The sequence below is a fragment of the Pleurodeles waltl genome, chromosome 1_2 (assembly GCF_031143425.1).
Source record: "Pleurodeles waltl isolate 20211129_DDA chromosome 1_2, aPleWal1.hap1.20221129, whole genome shotgun sequence".
In the NCBI taxonomy this organism is placed as follows: domain Eukaryota; kingdom Metazoa; phylum Chordata; class Amphibia; order Caudata; family Salamandridae; genus Pleurodeles; species Pleurodeles waltl.
The window spans coordinates 1,220,013,238-1,220,034,829 of NC_090437.1; the positions used below are offsets into that span (position 1 = coordinate 1,220,013,238).

Here is a 21,592-nt window from a genome sequence, read left to right on the forward strand (position 1 = left end):
CCTAACTAGGAAATAAATCATTGTGAAAGCATTTTACCAGGTGAAGGTGGAAAGTAAGGGTTTTAATTTTACCTAGGGCTGCTCTAGCTGAATGAGGGCACACTACTGCAAATATGCAGTGTGCCATTTTTTTTTAATACATCAAGCACTAAGCCCAGTGGGTTGACAAGGCAAATGGTAGGGCTGTCTTAATAATATATAAACAAGCTTTCCTTCCTAGCAAACACACTTTTCTTCTCCATGTTTAACTGTAGTGCTTTCAAACTACAGCCTAGCCGGAGTACAGTGGTGCCTTGGCAACCACATATTTTGGTCTTCTATGTTAGTGATGTAAATGCAAACTGCAGTCCACAAATGAAATTAAAGTTCCATGTCAAAGATGCAATTTCTCTGCTAGCTACCACAGTTTTTTAAAAAACGCAAATAGATCAAAAGGGTGAAAACTATTTTGGCAGTCTAATTTTAAAGCCCCACGCTGTGCCATAAAATAGTAGTTTCACAGTGCATAGAGCTTTAATAGAAAAACTGTGTCCACGAAAAGGCTGAGAATACAGGGTGAATACGCAGAAAAGGTGGGTTTCCTTCACAGACCCACAATTTTACACCTATTGTAATCAGTTTCTCAGGAAGCTGGAAACAGGAGGAAGTGAACATTTTGGTAATTAAGTCTAGATCGTGGACACCATTATGCCATACGTACCTTGAACCAAAGCAAGAATGACACAGGTTAAAATGCAAAGAAAGAAATGCTTCTTGAAATCAGAAAGTTACATCTGGGCCACCAATAAATTTAGCATCAGTGAACAAAAAGTTAGCTGTACGGCAAAAGAGATGCTGAGGGCATACAAATTATTGTGTGGTGAAGAAGAATGTACATTTGTAAAACAGAGTGGAAAGTAGTTTTGGGTTCTCAGATTTGGAAATTATATTTTCAAAAGTCAGAATTAGACAGTTTTATGAATAGCTAATGCAAATAGTGGCAAGCAAAGAATAAACACGTATTTAAATTTCTGCTCCACTGAAGAAGCAAACAGTTCTTTTATCTAGTGCCTATTCTGTGAAATCCATTTTAAATTCTATTTTAAAAATTCTAACAGAACATTATACTTTATGACATTCTTAATCTATGATTAGAACAAAAGTGCAAATGTTCTTGATTTAAATAACCAACCTATGCTCGTTTTGCCACTTCTCACTAATCTTATTGTGGTCACATGTGGCCCAATGGTGGAAAAACACAAAGATAAGATATATTAAAAATTCCTGTGCAAAGTAGCACTATTCTACAACTCTCTGTTCCCCTCTCTTGAGCTCCGAAGAAACATAAAACTGACCTTGCTCTTCTGCTTGCTTGTCTAACTTTTTTTTCTCTTCTCTGGCTTTGTCTTCTGGATTTGTTGGAATTCCAAGTTCATCGCGAGGAATTATTGTACCATGGAAAGGACACTAGAAAAACAAGAAAAAAAATAAAATTCCAAATCGCTTTCAAACAACCATGTGTTTAATCATAAAAGCCAAACCAAAATGTATTCTAGTGCATGGAAATTTTACTGACAAGGATCGCTACAATGAATACGTTACTTCTGGTGACATTTTCTGATGGACAGGTATGCTCTTCCCAGATTTGTCATATGAATCTTATTTCTAGAAATTAGACAGGGTATGAAACATTTTAAAGCAATGTTTATTAATGAATGCCTAATGAAGCAGTGTCGACCCAGTTGCATACTGTAAATCGCACTCTCCATGCACCGGCCCAAGCACACTTACAACTTGTCGAAAACCATGCAGCTGGATCACCACATGCGCAGAACACCCTGGCTCCCCTGAAGCGCAACCCAACCATAATATCTGACCACCGGCCAGCTGGTACACAGAGGAAATTAGGCTGACAAAAGGTCATTGCAAGCAACTGGAGAGCAAATGGAGAACAAGTCAAGACACCAAAAGATACAGAACTGTTGTTGGAAAGCATGGCTGAGACAGTGAATGGTTTCTTGAGCAAGAGAATGATGGTGGCATGTTGGGTCTGTTGTTGGAAAGCGTGGCAGATACAGAACAATCTCCCTCCACTATACCATGCAAAGGTCTTAAAGAAAATAATCAAAAGACTCATCACTGACCATCTGCACAACCACCAGCTCCTCAACCCCATGCAATCCTGATTGAGGCCACGGTACAGAAACAGCACTCATTGTCGCACAGACATCCTCATGATCCTTGACAGAGAAGACAAAGCAGCCACCATTCTCCTAGATCTCTCTGCAGCATTTAACATGGTCTCAACCCCATCCTCATCAGGCGCTTGCACATGATTGGCATCCAAGGACCCCTCTCTGCTCTATCTGCTCCTTCTTAACAGACAGAACACACACTGCCAGCCTGGCACCTTACTCCTCAGAAGCTCAAAAACTCATCTGCGAAGTGCCTCAAGGTTCATTGCTCAGCCCCAACCTTTTCAACCCATACAGGATCCCTCTGATCAATGTCAACTGTGCACACATCAACATCCTCTCCTATGCCGACGACACACAACTCCTACTCTCCCTCTCGGACAAGACCCCCCCATACATAAGAAGCAAGTTCACCACCTGGATAACCAATGTTGCAAAATGGATGAAAGTCAGCTGTCTCAAGCTCAACACAGACAAGAAACAAGTAGTCATCTTTGGTAAGAACACCTCACCATGGGACTCCAACTTGTGGCCTGACTAACCCGGTCGAACCAAACTCATACCCAGTGCCCTTGCCTGGAACCTCAGAACTATCTTCAACAGCAAACTAGACATAACCAGGATCACAAAGCAACTCACCAGAAGACTACAAACCATTGAAAACTTGGCAGCCAGACTCATCCTCAACCTCCAACACAGAACCCACATCACACCACATCTCAGGGACTCACTCAGCTCCAGCGTGCTAATTTCAGACTCCTCACACACACATTCAAGATGTTACATGCCTACCTTATTAGCTGCATCTCCGTCCACCAACCCCTCAGACACACATCCCATGCATTCACAAAACCAATACAGGAGGATGGGCGTTTTGTTAAATCGCTTTTTAAGCGTGGAATGGCTCCCCACTCCACATCACAGCCTACTCCTCTCTTCCGGAATTCTGCAAGAAGCTGAAGACCTGGCTTTTGTATCAACCAACCTACCACAGGCATGGCTTGGCACACACACCTGTTCAGCGCCACAATACCCATGCAAGTGATAGTGTGCTTTAAAAATACTCATAACATAACAAGGCTTCACCAGAAGTGACAATGAAAGTCCATAAAGGCACTAATGGTACATTTCACAATAGTTTGTCCTTTCAGTCAGTGCTTTCTTGTTCCATGAGAAACATAGCACAGCTCCCTTTCTGGTGGTGACTAGTTCAGGCAGCAGAGTGAGCCAATGCAAGCAGACTCTGCAACTCCACCATGCGCTATCTTCACAGAAGAGTAACACTGAAAGTAAAACATTCATTCCCACCTAAGGTGGTAAGAATATATCATATTTCTTTAAAGGCATACAACCTCCCTTTTTTTGGCAACGCATGTAACCCCCAAAAATACATGGACACATATTGTTTTACTCTGCATTACTCCATTTTATAATTTGGCACTTGTTATCATGACAACAGAGGAGTAAGTGTTCTCTAATATTGCATGTTGAAAGCCATAATTACTAGGAAATGATCCGTAGGTTGGTTCCTAAAAAGAGCATTACAGATCTGTACATAGGGATCTAAGCATTGTGGGTGAATTAAGTCTTTCGACGATGGTTTGGCAAATAGTGCAGTTAGAAAGCAGTTGAATTTGGGATGTAGAACCATCTGTGAAAGAGAATGTTTGTTATGAGTTTGCTATTAAAGATACTCCAGAAGGAATCGACAACTACTCTTCTGGGAGAAAGACATCAGCTTCAGTTCCCCTCAGATGCATAACATTGGGTGCAATCTGTTGGGCAGACTCTTGGGCCCCTCATCGCACTTTCACAAAGTAATAATGCTTTAATTCGGATGCAAAGTCAGGATTCCAATTTGGAAGGGTCCCTCTTTAAAGTTTATTGGTGGGATAATTAAAAGAAGTGCTGAGGCTCACATCTTCGTTTACTTAATATGAGGAATCTACCGGAAACATAGTCACTGGAAAAAAATGACTTATCTTCTATAACAACCTTTCAGGTGAATACATGTGTCTTCCCACAGATCCATCTTCCTCCCGGCTATAAATTCTTCAGTAACTTTCTTCGCTTATGATTTTCTTTCCTCTACCTTTCCGTCTCTAACCTCTGAGAAGGACTGAAACCATCACTGGAACCAACCTCACTCATGTCTGTGGTGGCCTTATGGACACACTTTAGTCATTTCTGATGCAAATCTGTCACAAAAAGCTGACAGCTTCACCTCATCAGTACACCAACATACTCTAAAATGTTTCAGATGCCACCTGACAGCGAGTTTATATAACTAACATGCAGAAACCAGAATCAATTATAATTATGTTTCCAAGATGAGCCTCATTCCCTCCACAACAGAATGGGTAACCAGTGTAGTGCTGCTAAACCAGCTTCAGGAATAGCAATGCTTCGCGAATGACCTGGCTTCCAACGTAATGAGTGACCATTCAAGGTTTAAAAAAGCCAAACAAACATTGCTTGTATAGACATCTTTTCATTGCTTTTTTGAAAATAAAAACATGTTTGGGGGTCCAAATCACGGCCAGTAATGAAAAATTGAAAATCGAGAATCCTTAATGTCTGAAACCCCATAAGGAACATCTTACTAAAACTTAAACAACTTTGCTGGCTTCCCATCAAGAAAAAAAAAAAAAATGTTTTAAGAGTGTTCACATTTGACGTTGGGCAATTCTTTTGCAGGGCCCACACGTTGATAGATACTCGCTTTCCCATACTCTTTGTTTTAGCACCAGACACCTGCTCTCAGTATTTGAAATTGTACAAGCATGCTGTGGCTTGAGAGCTTTCTCCAACTCACAGTCAATATCTGAAACTGACTCAATTTCTCAGAACCCCTACAGACTACAATGCCGTTCATAGGATTAAAAACACGGCTCTTAGTATGAACACTTTAAGGGAAGCAGAGACTCACCTGCTATACAAACTATAAATATTGAAGCATGTACAAAAGGTACTCAAAGTGTTCCTAATTTCTAGAAGATTTTGCTAAATGAAGAAAGTAGCTACTGTTAAAAACAACTGCAATAAATTTCATATTACTATCTCAACTGTGACTTTAATTTGGGTTCGAAACTCTTGCTGAATCAGACATTGGAGACATGCACTTTAAAATATGTTTTTTAAACTGATAAATGCCCTTTTCAGAATCATAGTGGGGGGCTGTATACTGTCTGATGGGTCAGATTGTGTTCAATAAGCCCCATTTGTACAATAAAAACAGAACGTATGTAATCTTTGCCTCTGTGAGAGGTCCACAGTCCAGTGTGCACTTTTCAGATTATGAGTAAACAATGGTATTTGCTGGTTAGTTCATTAACCAGACTGTGCCTTCATCCCCACTCTCCTTTCTTTTTAAATGACTGGATAGCACCGGCATCTCTACTGTGATTAACTGGCTGCCAGTGGCATGTCTTCAGGAGGGGTGTATGGGTTGCAGCACCCCCAACAAATACACTTATCAGCTGGTAGTTGCGACGGGACGCAGCGTTGGCAGGGCAGTGTCTGTGTCAGGTTTCACCTGGCATCAGCAATGCACACAGCAAAGATGCAAGTCCTCCCGCCCATTGGCACCTCAAGCAACCTCTATCATCTAACCTCAAAAAGCCACCATGCCTCACAAAATCAACAATAGGACAAGGCTTTAAAACACGTTACAAGCGCAACCCACTTCAACAATATACTGACAGTAGTGAAAGAAACATATCAGAAGCAATACATCACTGTATACATGAATGCATACAGTTTGGCACAGAGGATATAATTTTAATGCAGATAGCCATCTCCTGACCTTCAATCGGTCCTGTCTCTGACAAAGAGTACCATTGGGCATAGGTGCCATGCACTTGTGTTTTACAGGTTCAAATTTGCCTGCAAAAGTTATGTATCGTGTTTTTGACATAGCTGCCAGGTCTTCATTCTCCACTTCTTCATCTTCCTGACTGGGCGCCCAGAAGCGGTGTTCAGAAGCAAATCTGAGGATAAAAAGATTGTGATTATCAGTTCAACCCCGTGACAATCAATCAGAGTAAATCAGCCATGGCCCAATTCCCTGTAAGAAATGAAACAGTCTTTCATCAGAGGCACTTACTATCATTAAAACCTGCGTATTTTTCTTTTTACATTCAATTAGCTGAACCAGCAGAGGTTTGAATCTCCTGCACCATGATTAGCAGCAGGTATAGATCTCCTAGTGTATTTGCACTATTACTAATGAAAAGTGTGTATATAAAAAAGTAGACTATTCAGCCTACTGTCGGATTCAGTAGTGTGAGTATAAAACAGAGTTAAGGAAAATGTATATTTATGATAAATCAATCACCAATGCATTTCCCATGGTGCCCATGTGGCAGTTTGAATTTTTGTAACATTGCCCAACCATACACTCAACAGATACATTGTTTTTAGTGTTCCTACTATTGTAAAGGATAACATTACCGTTGTGGTGACTGTTACTCCAGGACCATAGGTTCTCCTCCATTATTAATCAGTGGGTACAGCAAAAATCACAAGTCATATGCAGGCATGCCCCCTTTCCAGCATAGGTGTGCGCAACTATGCTAATTATATTCTTTAAAAACAAAAAGAGGCAACCAGTGGCTTTATTCGTCAAGTAGTTGATAAGTTGGTAGGAGGGCTTAGGGGCAAGGAGTAAGAAAGACACCCAAGTTCCTTTCTCAATTTGCAGGTCATTTTTAGGTTGAAGTCTACCAGACAGCACAGCTAAATACATCTTGTGGACATTCAGAAAACCTAGGAATGCTCTGCCCATTGCTTATCATTGGCTTTGTGGTCTGTAACTCACATTTTCTGGCTTTCTATTTGCTGGCTTTATTTGCTTTAGCGGTAGCCCAGCTTGAGTTTTCTCCTCCTTTTGCCCAAACCATGTTTACTGTACTCTTCCATGAACTCGCTTTCTGTAAACAGGCCTTTAAACCTTGTTCTTATCTTGTCACATTTGCTTTGTATTCAAAGACAGAGTTCAAACGTCAGGCTCTCTCTTCCAGGGAGCTTAGTGTTTTTTTGTTAATTTCTCGGACTTCAAAGTGAGAGAAATTATGTGACAATCCCGCTGAGCACTCACTTGAGACGAGAAGGGATGTTTCTTTTTCTAGCACACAACAAAAAAAATGAACTGTGCTGACGTTTCAGAATATATCAGTTAGTACAAATTAAGCACATTTGTTTTGTAATTCTGTAGGTGGTGGAAACAAATACTTGAATACGATCAAAACACATCAGGACACTAGGTGATGACATTTGCACACATTATTATGTGCAGTAAACCATAGTTTGGTGCAAATGTAATGGTCGTTTCGACTGAAATGTGTTTGTATAATAGCAGTGTGCTACCACACCATGCCACTACACTCCAGTCTATGCCCTTCCACTCTATGCCATGCCACCCCATGAAAAGCTACTCCACTCTAAGCCCTTCCACTCTAAGACACAGCACAGCACTCCAATCTACGCCTCTCACTCCACAACACAACATGCCACTCCACAATTCTTACCTCACTCCAATCAACCCCACTCCATTCCAATCTATCCCACTCCACTGTACCCCAATCTACCTCACTCCACTTCACTACAATTTTCCCCAATCTACCCCACTCCACTCACCCCACTACAACCCACCCAAATCTACCCCACACCACCCCAATCTACCCCACTTCAACTACAATCTACTTCACACCAATCTATCCCACTCCACAGAATCTACCCCACTCCACGCCAAACAATCCCACTCCATTCCATTCCAATTTACCTTACTCTAATCCACCCAATCTACCCCACTCCAGGCTAACTCACTCCAATCTTCCCCAGTCTATCTCCCTCCACGCCACTCCAATCCAATCCATCCAACTCGACTTTGCCCCAATCCACCCCTATCTACCCCACTCCATTCCACTCTACCCAATCTACCCAACTCAATCCACCCAATCTACCCCACTCCACTCTACCCCAATCTATTCCACTCTACCCCACTCCATTTCACTGTAATGTACAGCATGCCACTCAAATCTACTCCACTCTAGTCCAATCTAACCCACTCCACCCCAATCCACCCTACTCCAATCTACCCTACCCCATTCCACCCCAAACTACCAAACTCCAATCTACCTCATCCAATCCGCCCCACTCCAATATACCCCAATCTACTCCACTTCAATCTACCCCACTCTACTTTACCGCACTCCTATCTAACTCCAGTCTACCCCACTTCACTCCAATCTACCACACCTCAATACATTCAATGTATCCCACTCCACTGCAATCTACTCCTTTCCACTCCAATCTACTCCAGTCTACTCCTCTCCACTCCAATATAGTCCTCTCCACTCCAATATACTCCTCTAGACTCCAATCTACTCCACTACACTCCAATTCACCACACTCCAATCTACCATACTCCAAGGCACTCCACTCTTCCCAATCTACCCCACTGTGCACCAATCTACCCTGATATATCTCACTCCACAACACTCCAATCTACCCCTCTCCACTATAATGTACCCCACTCAAATCCACCCCAATCTATACCAATCCACTCTACCACAACACCCTATCCAAATCCACCCCACTCCACCTAATCTAAACCATTCCACCCCACTCCACCCATTCTACCACACCCTAATCTACCCCCACTTCACCCCACCCTACTGCACTGCAATTTACCCCACCCCAATCATCCCTTTTCAATCTACCCTACTCCAATCAACCCCACTTCATTCCAATCTACCCTACTACATTCTAATATACCCCACTACACTCCAGTCTACCCCAATGTATATCACTCTACTCCAATCTCGACTACACTCCAATCTACCCTACTCCACTCTACCCCAATCTAGCACACTCCAATCTACCCTACTCCACTCTACTCCAACCTAGCACACTCCAACCTACCACACATTCCACTCCCCTCCAATCTACCCTGATATATCTCATTTCACTCTAACCTGATCTACCTCACTCCAATCTCCTCCACGCCACTCCAATGTACCCCTATTCAATCTGCCCCACTCCAATGTACCCTACTCAAATCTACCCCACCCTCCCTATCCCAATCTACCCATCACCACTCTAATCTACCCCACTACCCGAATCTATGCCACTCCACTCTACTCTACCACACTCTACCTACCATATTCCACTCAAATCTAAATCATACCACCCCAATCCACCTTACCCAACCCACTCTACCCAAATCCATCACAATCTACTCCACTCCAATCCAATCATCCCTTTTCAATCTACCCTTTTCCAATCTACCCCACTTCATTCCAATTTACCCTAATCCATCCTAATCTACCCCCTACATTCAAGTCTACCCCAATGTATGTCACTCCACTTCAATCTACCCTACTTCACTCTACCCCAATCTAGCACACTCCAATCTACCATACTCCAATCTACCACAATCCACTGCACTCCCCTCCCTTCCAATCTACTCTGATATATCTCATTTCACTCTACCCGATCTACCTCACTCCAATCTACCCCTCTCCACTCCAATGTACCCCACTCCAATCTACCCCACCCTATTCCAATCTACCCATCACCACTCTAATCTACCTCACTGCCCCAATCTATACCACTCCACCACACTTTGCTCTATCCAAATCTACCCCCACTCTATTTACCATATTTCACTCAAATCTAAACCATTCCACCCCAATCCACCCCACTCCAACCCACGCTACCCCAATCCATCCCAATCTTCTCCACTCATCCCTCTTCAATCTACCCTACTCCAATCTACCCTACTCCAATCTACCCTACTCCAATCTACCCTTCTCCAATCTACCCTTCTCCAATCTACCCTACTCCAATCTACCCTACTCCAATCTACCCTACTCCAATCTACCCTTCTCCAATCTACCCTTCTCCAATCTACCCTTCTCCAATCTACCCTTCTCCAATCTACCCTTCTCCAATCTACCCCACTTCATTCCAATTTACCCTACTCTAACCCACCCAATCTACCCCACTACACCCCAGTCTACCCCAATGTATGTCACTTGACTCCACTCCAAACTATCAAACTCTACTCCAATCTACCTTCCTCCACTCTCCCCCAATCTACCACACTCCAACCTACCACGCTTCACTGCACTCTACTCTTCCCCAATCCTCCCCACTCCGCTCCAATCTACCCCAATATATCTCATTCCACTCTGATCTACCCCACGCTAATCTACTCCTCTCCACACCAATCTACCCCTATTCAATCTGGCCCACTCCAATCTACCCCACCCTCCCCATCCCAATCTACCTAACACCACTCTAATCTACCCCACTCCCCCAATCTATATCACTCCACTCTACCAGAGTTCGCTCTCTCCAAATCTACCCCACTCCACTTCAATCTACCCCACTCAATCTACCACACTCCACCCAAATCTAAACCACTCCACCCCACTCTACCCCAGCCCAATCTACCCTACTTCATTTCACTCTACCACACCCCAATCAACCCCAATCTATCACACCCCAATCTACTCCACTCCAATCTACCCCAATCATCTCTCTTCAATCTATCCCACTTAATTCCAATGTACCCTGCTCTAGTCCACCTAATCCACTCCACTCCACTACATTCTAATGCAATCTATCTCACTCCACTGCAAACTCGACTTCACTCCAATCTATGTAACTCCACTCCAATCTATCCAACTCCACCCTCACTTACCCTACTCCCCTCGGCCCCAATCTACCTCACTCCAATCTACCACAATCCACTGCACTTCACTTCACTCCACTCCACTCCACTCTACTGTTGTAATTTAGCAGTGATTAGATTAAGCATTAGCAGAAGACATCTTGTATTTAGTTACTATTGTAAACATTTTGCGGAATCCATTTTGTATTCATGGCAGCCATTTTCTTTGCTACATGCTGCCATGTGCTCACCATGTGCTCTGTCCTACCTTTCTGTTAACTGCTCTTGAAATCTGCCTAGTGACGAGTTATATTTAGCATCTCTTACTTTCGCACATGCTCAGTAAGGTCTGCAGCTGTTAGTCCTTGGAAACTGTTAGCTCCTCCTACCTGTCGACTGTGCATTTTCCATATGACCTTACATGTATACAAGTCTTGTTTCCATAATTGTATCATCTCCTTTTGGCCCCTGCGTGGGTATAAAAGGACCATGCTCTCTCAGTTCAGTGTGCTACTTCAGACATTACCAAAGGGTGCTGTCTGAATTGTAGTACCACCTCATGAGGTTAATAAACTTATATCTTTTATTCCAGTTTCCGTGCCAACTTCTTCCTACATGGTCTGAGGACTTTGTGCAGAGAAAAGGTGAACCCCTTGCACTAGTAGGCCTTGCTGAGGCTTACTTCAACAAATTGGCGCCCGAACAGGGACTCATCGGCGACTCGGATGCCCAATGGATTGGTCGCGACGAAGGATTGGAATCTCGCTGCGGACGATCAATGCCTGAGGAGACCCGAGTCTTGGCAACCACGGCGTTTTTCCCTTCTTTCTGATTTGACCATCCAGGTGGCGCCGGTCCTCGACTGAGATCCTTTTTTTTTTGTTCATTCGTCATGCAGTGACCATTTGGTCGATTTTAGAACTTGGCAGTTGGAACCTGGACACCCTGTGATTGGTAAGAGCCGTTTTACGGCACTTGCTGTGGGTTTTGATGCCTGTGTTTGGTAATGTAGTTAGTACTACTTACTGTGGCTTTTGTGATTTGGGTGACTAGTCAATTTGTATTCTTTGGATTCGATATATAAATTGCAATTTATATAGGCAGGTAATGAGGAGAATTCTCTCCAATTTGATTTTGATTTGAACGGCACCTTAAGTGCTACTTTGATTATAATATTGCATATTCTGCACTATTTTTGGCATGCCTGTTTTTAGCGCACTTCGTAGGATGTGTTGCTTTTGTAAAGGTACCAATTTGAAACTGGAAGAATCGCAACCGGCACCCCCAGAGGGGACACCAAATAGAGATATGTATGTTAAACATGGTCTTTCTTCTATAATGTACAGCACATTATGGAATAAATACACCCGCACGGATCCTGAGTTACGTTGGCCTATGCATGGGTCATATGATTTGCGAAAGATTGAGTATGTGGAACAATGTATGCGTAAGCGAAAATCTAGGCAAGATATGTTTGACTGTGTACGAGTGTGGGAGAAAGAAGCGCGTGGACGTGAGCAAGCCTTGCTTGAGAAAGAGCAGTGGAAAAATATATATGTGAAAGCATTGGAAATGAGAAAGAAAGAAATAAATGACTTAAAGGAGCTAGAGGAGAAAGAACGTAAGCTACAGGTAACTGGCCAATACACTGTTAGGCAACCCCTCTATCCTATCCTTAATAAACCACATGATGATTTATTGTTACTGGATCGCCCTCCACCTCCGTATGTCGTCCCTTCTGCCCCTCATGAGTTATCTAAAGTCTCCAGTTCGGAGCAACAGAAGATGCGGGACAGTCGCTCTATGCTGCCTGCTGACCGTGCGGCTGAGCTTAGATCTATTGCTCGTAAAACAATTCGTAGCGCTGTTTCTGCTTCTGAACTTTTAGACAACATGAAAGGGTGGACGGAAAAGGAGCAGCTATATTTTACTGAGGCATTTGGCTCAGAAGTTATTAAACTATACCGGAAATATTCTGATGAGTTAGAGCCCGATGATGTAGCAGCTGATTATAAGCAAATGCGTGATGGTCTTTTTGTTTTCTCCCAGGTGGCTGATGCAATCAGGCGTTTAATGAAATTATGTATTGTGGCAGTCCGTTTGCAGGAGGAGAAAAGGGCTGCGGACGCGGTTGCACGAGCATCTCAGACCGAAGGGGCGCAAGCTTCCATCTTTGAAACAGATAAGACTATGATAGTTCACGCGAAACCAATGCGGGAGGCCGCGCCTTTGTATGTTCCTCCTAAAGGATTGGGTACAAATGATGATAAAACTTCTGTTGATGCTAAGGGTTATTTTATTTATAATTGGGTGTATACTCCTTGGAATAGGGCAGATGTAATGGCACTTAAAACAGCATTACCTGACCCGCCGAAGAATCCAGCCGCCTTTTATGAGGAAGTTGAGGGAGCAATTAGTTCTTGTACTATGACTTTGGCTGACATTGATTTATTTTTCGGATTGATATTACCGCCAGATATGTGGAGAACTGTTCGTAAAATTGATGATCGTACAGTTTTTGGGGCATCATGGAAAGAAATAGAACAGATGGACAGGGATAGGGAACCTGCGAAAAAGCCATATCAGTTGATTCTAGATTTTCCTGCAGCCATATTAGTTAAGTTGAAAACGATTATTCCCCCTAAAAGGATAGATTGGACGGTTTTAGCGTCTTTTAAACAAAAGGCAGATGAATCGGTCTCTGATTTCTTTACACGCTTTGAAGAAGCATTTCATAATTTTAGCGGTCAGTCACTATCAGATGATACGGGCAGACATTTGTTCGTCGATAAATATGTTGCAAATCTGTTACCAGGAATAGCTAGTCGTTTAAAAGCTAGTGAAAGTTAATGGACTACCTCTACTCCGGTTTCTCTTTTGACTATGGCTCAGTATTATGAACGTCAGGAATTAGAAGCAAAAGGTAGCGAGGAGAAAAAGATTAAAGAATTAAAAACGAAGGTTATGTTGGCTCAAGCTTATGGTCCGCCTTTTAGAGGCAGTGATAGAGGTGGACGTGGATCTTATGGTTCTTCTTACACTCGTTCGAATTTGTCTGATGATCAGTGTGCGTATTGTAAGAAAGTTGGGCATTGGGCTGCCGATTGTCCAGCACTACGTGTTCAGCAGTGTCCACATGGTCGGGGACAAATGAGAAATCGCTCAGGATATTCAGGACCTAGAAGAAGTACGAATGATCATGCTAGGGTTGATGCTAATACACAAGGGCAGGATGGGTTTAACACTTTTGATAGACGGAACCAATACCAGATGTCTGATCATGTGCAGCCTGATTTCCAAGATTCTGCTTATGCATAGGATTGCCTAGGATGGGGTAAGGAATCAGTTGAAGTTCCAGTAGATCAGAGGGGTCCCTATGTTACAGCACATGTTTTGGGTCTTACTGATCAGTTTCTGGTTGACACAGGAGCTACTCGTAGCGCCTTGTCTAAACAATTGATTCCAAGGGCTCCCCTGTCTGGCTTAACCATTACATCGGTAGGTTTCGATGGAACACCTTCCCCTAGCCCATTGTCACAACCACTTGCATTCCATGTTGATAAATTTACTGCTCCATGTCCATTTTTGCTTTCTCCAAATACACCAGACAATATTTTGGGTCTTGATATGCTCAAGTATTTCAGGGCTACAATACGATGTTCTCCTGAAGGGGTGCGTGTTATTTTAAATGATAATCATCCTGTGATGGAAAGAGTTTGTCTTGTTAAAGAGGATAATGCATTAGCCTCACTCCCTAGTACTTTGTGGGCTACTTCAGATACTGATGTGGGACAAATGATTGTTCCACCGGTACATATTAGTGTCAAGGAGGGAGCTGTGTTGCCACGTTTGCCTCAATACAAAATTTCACAGGAGGGCGAAGAAGCACTCACACGAATTGTGCATGATCTTATTGCAGTCGGAGTTGTCGAGGAAGTTCTGTATAATGTTTGTAACAGTCCGATTCTTCCTATTCTGAAAAAGGATACTGATACTAGGATTTACCGATTCATTATTGATTTACGAGAAGTGAATAAGATTGTGATACCTCAATATCCTGTGGTATCTGACATCACGACACTCCTTACTATGGTTCCCCCGACAGCAACTACGTTCTCTGTAATAGACTTGAAGAATGCTTTCTTTTCGATCCCTATTCATCCTGACAGCCGATATTTGTTTGGTTTTACTTTGAATAAACGATCATATAGATTTTGCAGAGTTCCTCAAGGCTACACGGAGAGCCCAAGCATTTATAGTCAGGCGTTAAAACGACAACTTGATTCTTTTGTTTTGCCTGAAGGTGTGGCTCTCATACAATATGTCGATGATATTTTGTTGGCAGCTGATACCCCGGAGCAATGTGAAAAGTGCACTTTGTCCTTACTTTCTTTTCTTGCTTCACACCATCATAAAGTGTCACGAAAGAAATTGCAATATTGTAGACCAAAGGTAACCTATTTAGGTCACCTTTTGTCTAAGGAGGGCCGTGCACTTACATCAGATCGTATTCAAGCAATTTTAGACACACCAGTACCCTCTACTCAGAAAGATGTTCGTGCATTCCTTGGCCTTACCTCTTTTTGTAGGCAATGGATATTAGGGTTTTCACACATTGCCAAACCTTTGCTAGCACTTCTGACTAAAAATACTCCAATGCCCCTCCCATGGACAGATGAATGTGAGACTGCTTTCCGACAGCTGCGACAAGCCCTTTGTTCTGCACCAGTGTTAGGTACTCCAGATTACATGAAGCCTTTTGTACTTTATGTACATGAGAAAGATGGATGTGCATTATCAGTTTTAGTACAGACACATGGCGATAAGCAGCGTCCTTGTGCATATTTTTCAGCAGTACTTGATCCTGTCGCTCGAGCGTTGCCCGGGTGTTTTCGTTCAGTTGCCGCAACAGCTGTCTCAATACGTCAGAGTGAAGGGATAGTTTTGTCACATAAGCTGTTGGTGCTAGTACCCCATGCGGTTGATGCTCTGTTAAATCAAACAAAGACACAACATTTAAATAGTGCCCGTATGACAGGTTATGAGTTGACATTATTGGCTCCTCACATTACACTGAAGAGATGTGCGACACTAAACCCAGCTACTTTGTTGCCATATCCAGTGACTCAGCCTCAGTCACAAGAAACACATGATTGTATATTCCTTACCGAAGAAAAGACAAAGGGTCGTGTTGATTTACAAGATACGCCCCTTTTAAATGTAGACGAGGAACTGTGGGTTGATGGGTCTTGTTTGAAGTTGCCAGATGGTACGACCTCAGCTGCATATGCAATCACCACAATACACACGGTAGTGGAGACAGCTCGTATACCACAGAAGTCAGCTCAAGCAGCTGAACTAATAGCTTTGACACGAGCATGTGAGCTTAGTACTGATTTAAGTGTGAACATTTACACAGATAGCCGCTATGCTTTTGGAGTGGCTCATGATTTTGGTTTGCTTTGGAAGGAGAGAGGTTTTCTTACATCCCACGGGATGCAGATAATGCACGGAGAATTAGTGCATAACCTCTTGACTGCATTGACATATCCAAAGAAACTAGCTATTGTGAAATGTAGTGCACATAGAAAGTGACCGATAAGATAGGGCAAGGTAATGCTCTTGCAGACCGTGTAGCACGTGAGACTGCGATGCAGCGAAGTACTACTTCTATGTATGTAGTGAAGTCACAAGCTGAACGCTGGCATAATGCAAGACAAGACGTATTAGATATACAGAAATCTGCTTCAGTGAAAGAACGTGAGCAATGGTCTAAAGATGGAGAATTGGATGATGAGGGCTGTTGGCGGAATAAGCAGATGGATAAATGGAAATTGCCTATAGCTTTTGTACAACCTATGGTTCAGATGGCACATGGACTGGCACATGGTGGAGCTTCAACAATAACGAAGTTGCTTACGCAAGTTTGGGAGCATCCAGAAATTTCCAGTACAGCTAAGAGAGTAGTACAGTCTTGTTTGATCTGCTTACAATACAATCCTGGAAAAGGGACACGTACTCCTGCGGGAGGGTTTGCTACACCAACTGCACTTTTTGAAGTTTTACAAATGGATTATATTCAGCTTGAACGCTGCAACAATTTAAAGTATGTCTTGGTGGTGGTTTGTGCCTTCAGTAAATGGATAGAGGCGTACCCCACAAAGGATAATACTGCCATTACCATAGCGAAGGTGCTTTTGAAAGAATTTTTCCCTAGGTTTGGTGTTTGCAGACTTTTATGGAGTGATAACGGACCTCATTTTGTTGGGGAAGTTATTAAGTATTTCCTGAAAGGATTAGGGATCAAACAGAAGTTCCATGCGGTTTTCCACCCACAATCAGCAGGGTTGGTGGAAAGGTATAATGCTACATTGAAGCTGAAATTAGCGAAGATACAGGCTTCCACATCCTTAACTTGGCCGGATGCATTACCATTGGCATTATTGTCTATTAGGTCAGTACCACACTCCCGACTTGGCCTTAGCCCCTATGAAGTAGTGCTTGGGAGGCCAATGAACATTTGGGGAGTTCCTAAACCAAAATCTGTATATGATGTACCTTGTGTCTTGATGAATGATTATTTGGCACAGTTAACCGACAATTTGGTTTCTATTCATCAACAGGTTCGAGAAGCACTTCCTGATAGATCTACAGGTGAAGGCCATGAACTCCGACCTGGTGACCAGATGATGATTAAGTCTTTTGAAAGATCAAGCAGCTTGGAACCAAGGTGGCGAGGCCCAGAACAGGTGCTCCTTGCGACAAGGACAGCAGTTCGAGTGACGAATCGAAAGAATTGGGTTCATAGTACTCACTGCAAGAGAGTGCTACCTACCTTGGTGGAACCTGCTGTGCTGACCGATCATCGAGAGATTTTGACTACGGAGAAAGGCCGTGCTATATCACCTGACGAATCTGCAGAGGTCTTCTTGGACCATACGACTTCTGGAGTGTCGCGATATAATTTGAGACCAAGGAAAGAATCTGAAAATTGTTTTGAAAAGACTGGTTGAGCTACAGCCCTGGGTTAGTGAAACGGAGAGCCAATGTGGCAAGGGGGGTGGATCAGCCGTGCATCAGAGTAGTGACACCCGTCTTGGCCCGTGGTGAAGAAATCAGCGGCTGCCCAGGGATAAGAGCTTCAACAATTATTTTGAATTCATTTCTGAAAGGGTCGATTATCACTGTTGCTAAAATGAATAACAAATTGATCATTAGTATTATGGGGTTTGTTGTTGTTTTGGTGGTAACAGCAACGATCACCTGGTTTATTGGAAAGAAGTCTCCTGCTCGTGAGTTCTTTGTTGCCACTACTCCAGTACCAGAGGATCACTATTACTTTACGCTTCCCTATCAGGAGCAGAAGCACCGTCAATCGTACTTCAATAATACTTTCATTCAGATGTTGCATCATACTCATAATGCTACAAATACTACTAACTGTTGGGTATGTGGAATGATACCTGCGCATCAAAAGAAAGGAGGAACACCTTTCATTCCTCTTCCTTTTTCACACAATGGTTCTTGTCAAGCTTGGTACATGCTTTTGTTTGCATCTGGAAAACGTACGGAGGGCGGACTTCTTTTTTGCCTTAATAAAGTGTGCTACCAAGACAAAGATGGGTATCCCCAAGCTAAAGGAACTAAATGGAAAACGGAAGAGTATCAGCCGGACAATGTTTCAATACCATATGTCTTCACAAATACACGAGACTCTGACAAGAAAGAACAATTTGTGATTTCTATTACAAAAACTAAAGCAGATTTATGTATACGAAGCATTGGACGAATTCCAGTAGGGATAAGCGATTGTACCTTGATTTGAACTATTGAGGGTCTAAATAATAGTAGTTTTACAGCTTCACATAATACATATTTTGTTTGTGGTAACTATGGATATTACCAGCTACCTGTTGGGTGGTCAGGTGTGTGTTATGTATCTTTTCTATTGCCCCCTGTGTTTTTGGCTCCTGCATCTTATCACCGAGATTTAAAACTGTTCAATGACATCATTAACAATAGATATAAAAGGGAAATAAGTACAAATGAGGTAGACCAAACTGATACTAGCCTGCAACAATATGTTGATTTTAATTTAGGATTGTTCCCCTTTGTAGGTGTTGTATTAAACAGTAGGAAAGTGAGACAATTGACTAGGGTTGTGGAAACTGTTACCAATCAGGCAGCTCTGGCACTTGGGAATATTACTGAGGAGCTCCAAATTGCAAGAATTGTAGCGCTCCAAAATCGTATGGTATTAGATGTGATATTAGCTGATCGAGGTGGTGCATGTCGAATCATCGGTAGTAGTTGTTGTGTTTTTATCCCAGATCACTCACCTTCAGTCTATGATGCAATATCTAAATTGCATAAAATTGCTGCAGAAATCCATACAAAGACTGGTACTTGGACTTTTTCTGGATGGTTTTGGGCTCTTGTTTCCATCTGGGGCTGGAAACTATTGACTATCCTGTGTGTAATAATTGCAATATTTTTTACATGCTGTATCTATATTCAGTGTGGTCCAATGTTCTGCTCCATGTGTATTACTGCTTGTATGCCTACCAAAAGAAATATTACAGAAATGAAAGCACAACATATGTTAGATAAGGAAATAGCTGAAATGATGAGCATAAATATACAAGATGAATATTTAGATTATCCCAGAAAGACGAATGTCTTCAGCTAATGCTGAAAGGGTCGTCTGTTGTAATTTAGCAGTGATTAGATTAAGCATTAGCAGAAGACATCTTGTATTTAGTTACTATTGTAAACATTTTGCGGAATCCATTTTGTATTCATGGCAGCCATTTTCTTTGCTACATGCTGCCATGTGCTCACCATGTGCTCTGTCCTACCTTTCAGTTAACTGCTCTTGAAATCTGCCTAGTGACGAGTTATATTTAGCATCTCTTACTTTCGCACATGCTCAGTAAGGTCTGCAGCTGTTAGTCCTTGGAAACTGTTAGCTCCTCCTACCTGTCGACTGTGCATTTTCCATATGACCTTACATGTATACAAGTCTTGTTTCCATAATTGTACCATCTCCTTTTGGCCCCTGCGTGGGTATAAAAGGACCATGCTCTCTCAGTTCAGTGTGCTACTTCAGACATTACCAAAGGGTGCTGTCTGAATTGTAGTACCACCTCATGAGGTTAATAAACTTATGTCTTTTATTCCAGTTTCCGTGCCAACTTCTTCCTACATGGTCTGAGGACTTTGTGCAGAGAAAGGTGAACCCCTTGCACTAGTAGGCCTTGCTGAGGCTTACTTCAACACTACTCTTTCCCAATCTAACCCATTCTGCTCCTATCTACCCTGATATCTCACTCTACTCTACCCTGATCAAACCCCACTCCAATCTACCCCACTCCACCCCAATCTACGCCACTCCACCCCAATCTACCCCACTCCACCCCAATCGAACCCATTTTGATGTGCCCCACTCCAATGCAGCCCACTCCAATCTACCCCACTCCAATCTACTCCACCTTACCCCATACCAATCTACCTAACACCACTCCAATCTACCCCACTCCCCCAATCTATCCCACTCCACTCTAGCACACTTCGCTCTATCCAAATGTATCCCACTCCAATCTACCACAGTCCACTCAAATCTAAACTCCTCCACCCCACTGTACCCCACCCCAATCAACTCCATCCCAATCTACCCTAGTTCACCCCACTCCACCACACTCCAATCTACCCCACCCCAATCTACCCCACTCCAATCATCCCTCTATTTATCCATCCCACTCAACCGTAATCTACCCCACTATACTAGTCTCCAATCCAATCTATCAAACTCCACTCCATTCTATCCGACTTCACCCCAAGCTACCACACTCCAATCTACCACAATTCACTGCACTCCACTCTTCCAGTCTACCCCACTCCAATCTACCCCAATATAGCTCACTCCACTCTACCTCGATCTACCCCACTCCAATCTACCCCACTCCATCCCAATGTACTCCACCTCAATCTACTCCAATTCAATCTGCCCTACTCCAATGTACCCCACTCGAATTTACCTCATCCCAATCTACCCCAAATCACTCCAATCTACCCTACTATTCTAATCTATCCCACTCCACTCTACCACAATCCGCTCTATCCAAATCTACCCCACTCCACTTCACTCCAATCTACCCCACTCAGTCTACCACACTCCACTCAAATCTATACCACACCTTTCCAATCTACACCACCCCACCGCAATCTACCCTAGTCCAATCATTCATCTTCAATCTACGCTACTGCAATCTACCCCACTTCATTCCAATCTACCCTACCCTAATCCACCCAATCCACACCACTCCACCCTAATCTACCCCACTACACTATACTCTACCCCAATCTATCTCACTACACTTCAATCCTGACTCCACTCCAAGCTATCAAACTCCACAGCAATCTACCCTACTCCACCCCAATCTACCACAGTCCATTCTAGTCCACCCCACTACTCTCTATCCAACCAACCCACTCCATTCTACTCTACCCAATCTACCCCATTCCACTTCACTCCATACTAACAGATGCCACTCAAATCTACCTCACTCCAGTCCAATCTAACCCACTTCACCTAAATCCACCCCACTCCAAACTACCTTACCCCATTTCACCACAAACTAATCAAGTCCAATCTATCCCATCCAATCCGCCCCTCCAATCTATCCCAGTCTACTCCAATCTACCCCACCCTAACTCAATCTACCCCACCCCATCCCAA

At 43.0% G+C, this 21,592-nt stretch overlaps 1 protein-coding gene across 2 annotated transcripts in view; it reads right to left on the reverse strand.

The window, feature by feature from the left end:
• The window catches only part of UVSSA (UV stimulated scaffold protein A), a 268,598-nt gene that overhangs the window by 63,484 nt on the left and 183,522 nt on the right, over positions 1-21,592 (reverse strand). For both annotated transcript variants that reach the window (XM_069204021.1, XM_069204029.1), the window contains 2 exons: positions 5,980-6,163; positions 1,335-1,446 (listed from right to left, as the gene is read on the reverse strand). In XM_069204021.1, the coding sequence (XP_069060122.1) occupies positions 1,335-1,446; positions 5,980-6,163 (296 nt within the window). The remainder of the gene's footprint in view (positions 1-1,334; positions 1,447-5,979; positions 6,164-21,592) is intronic.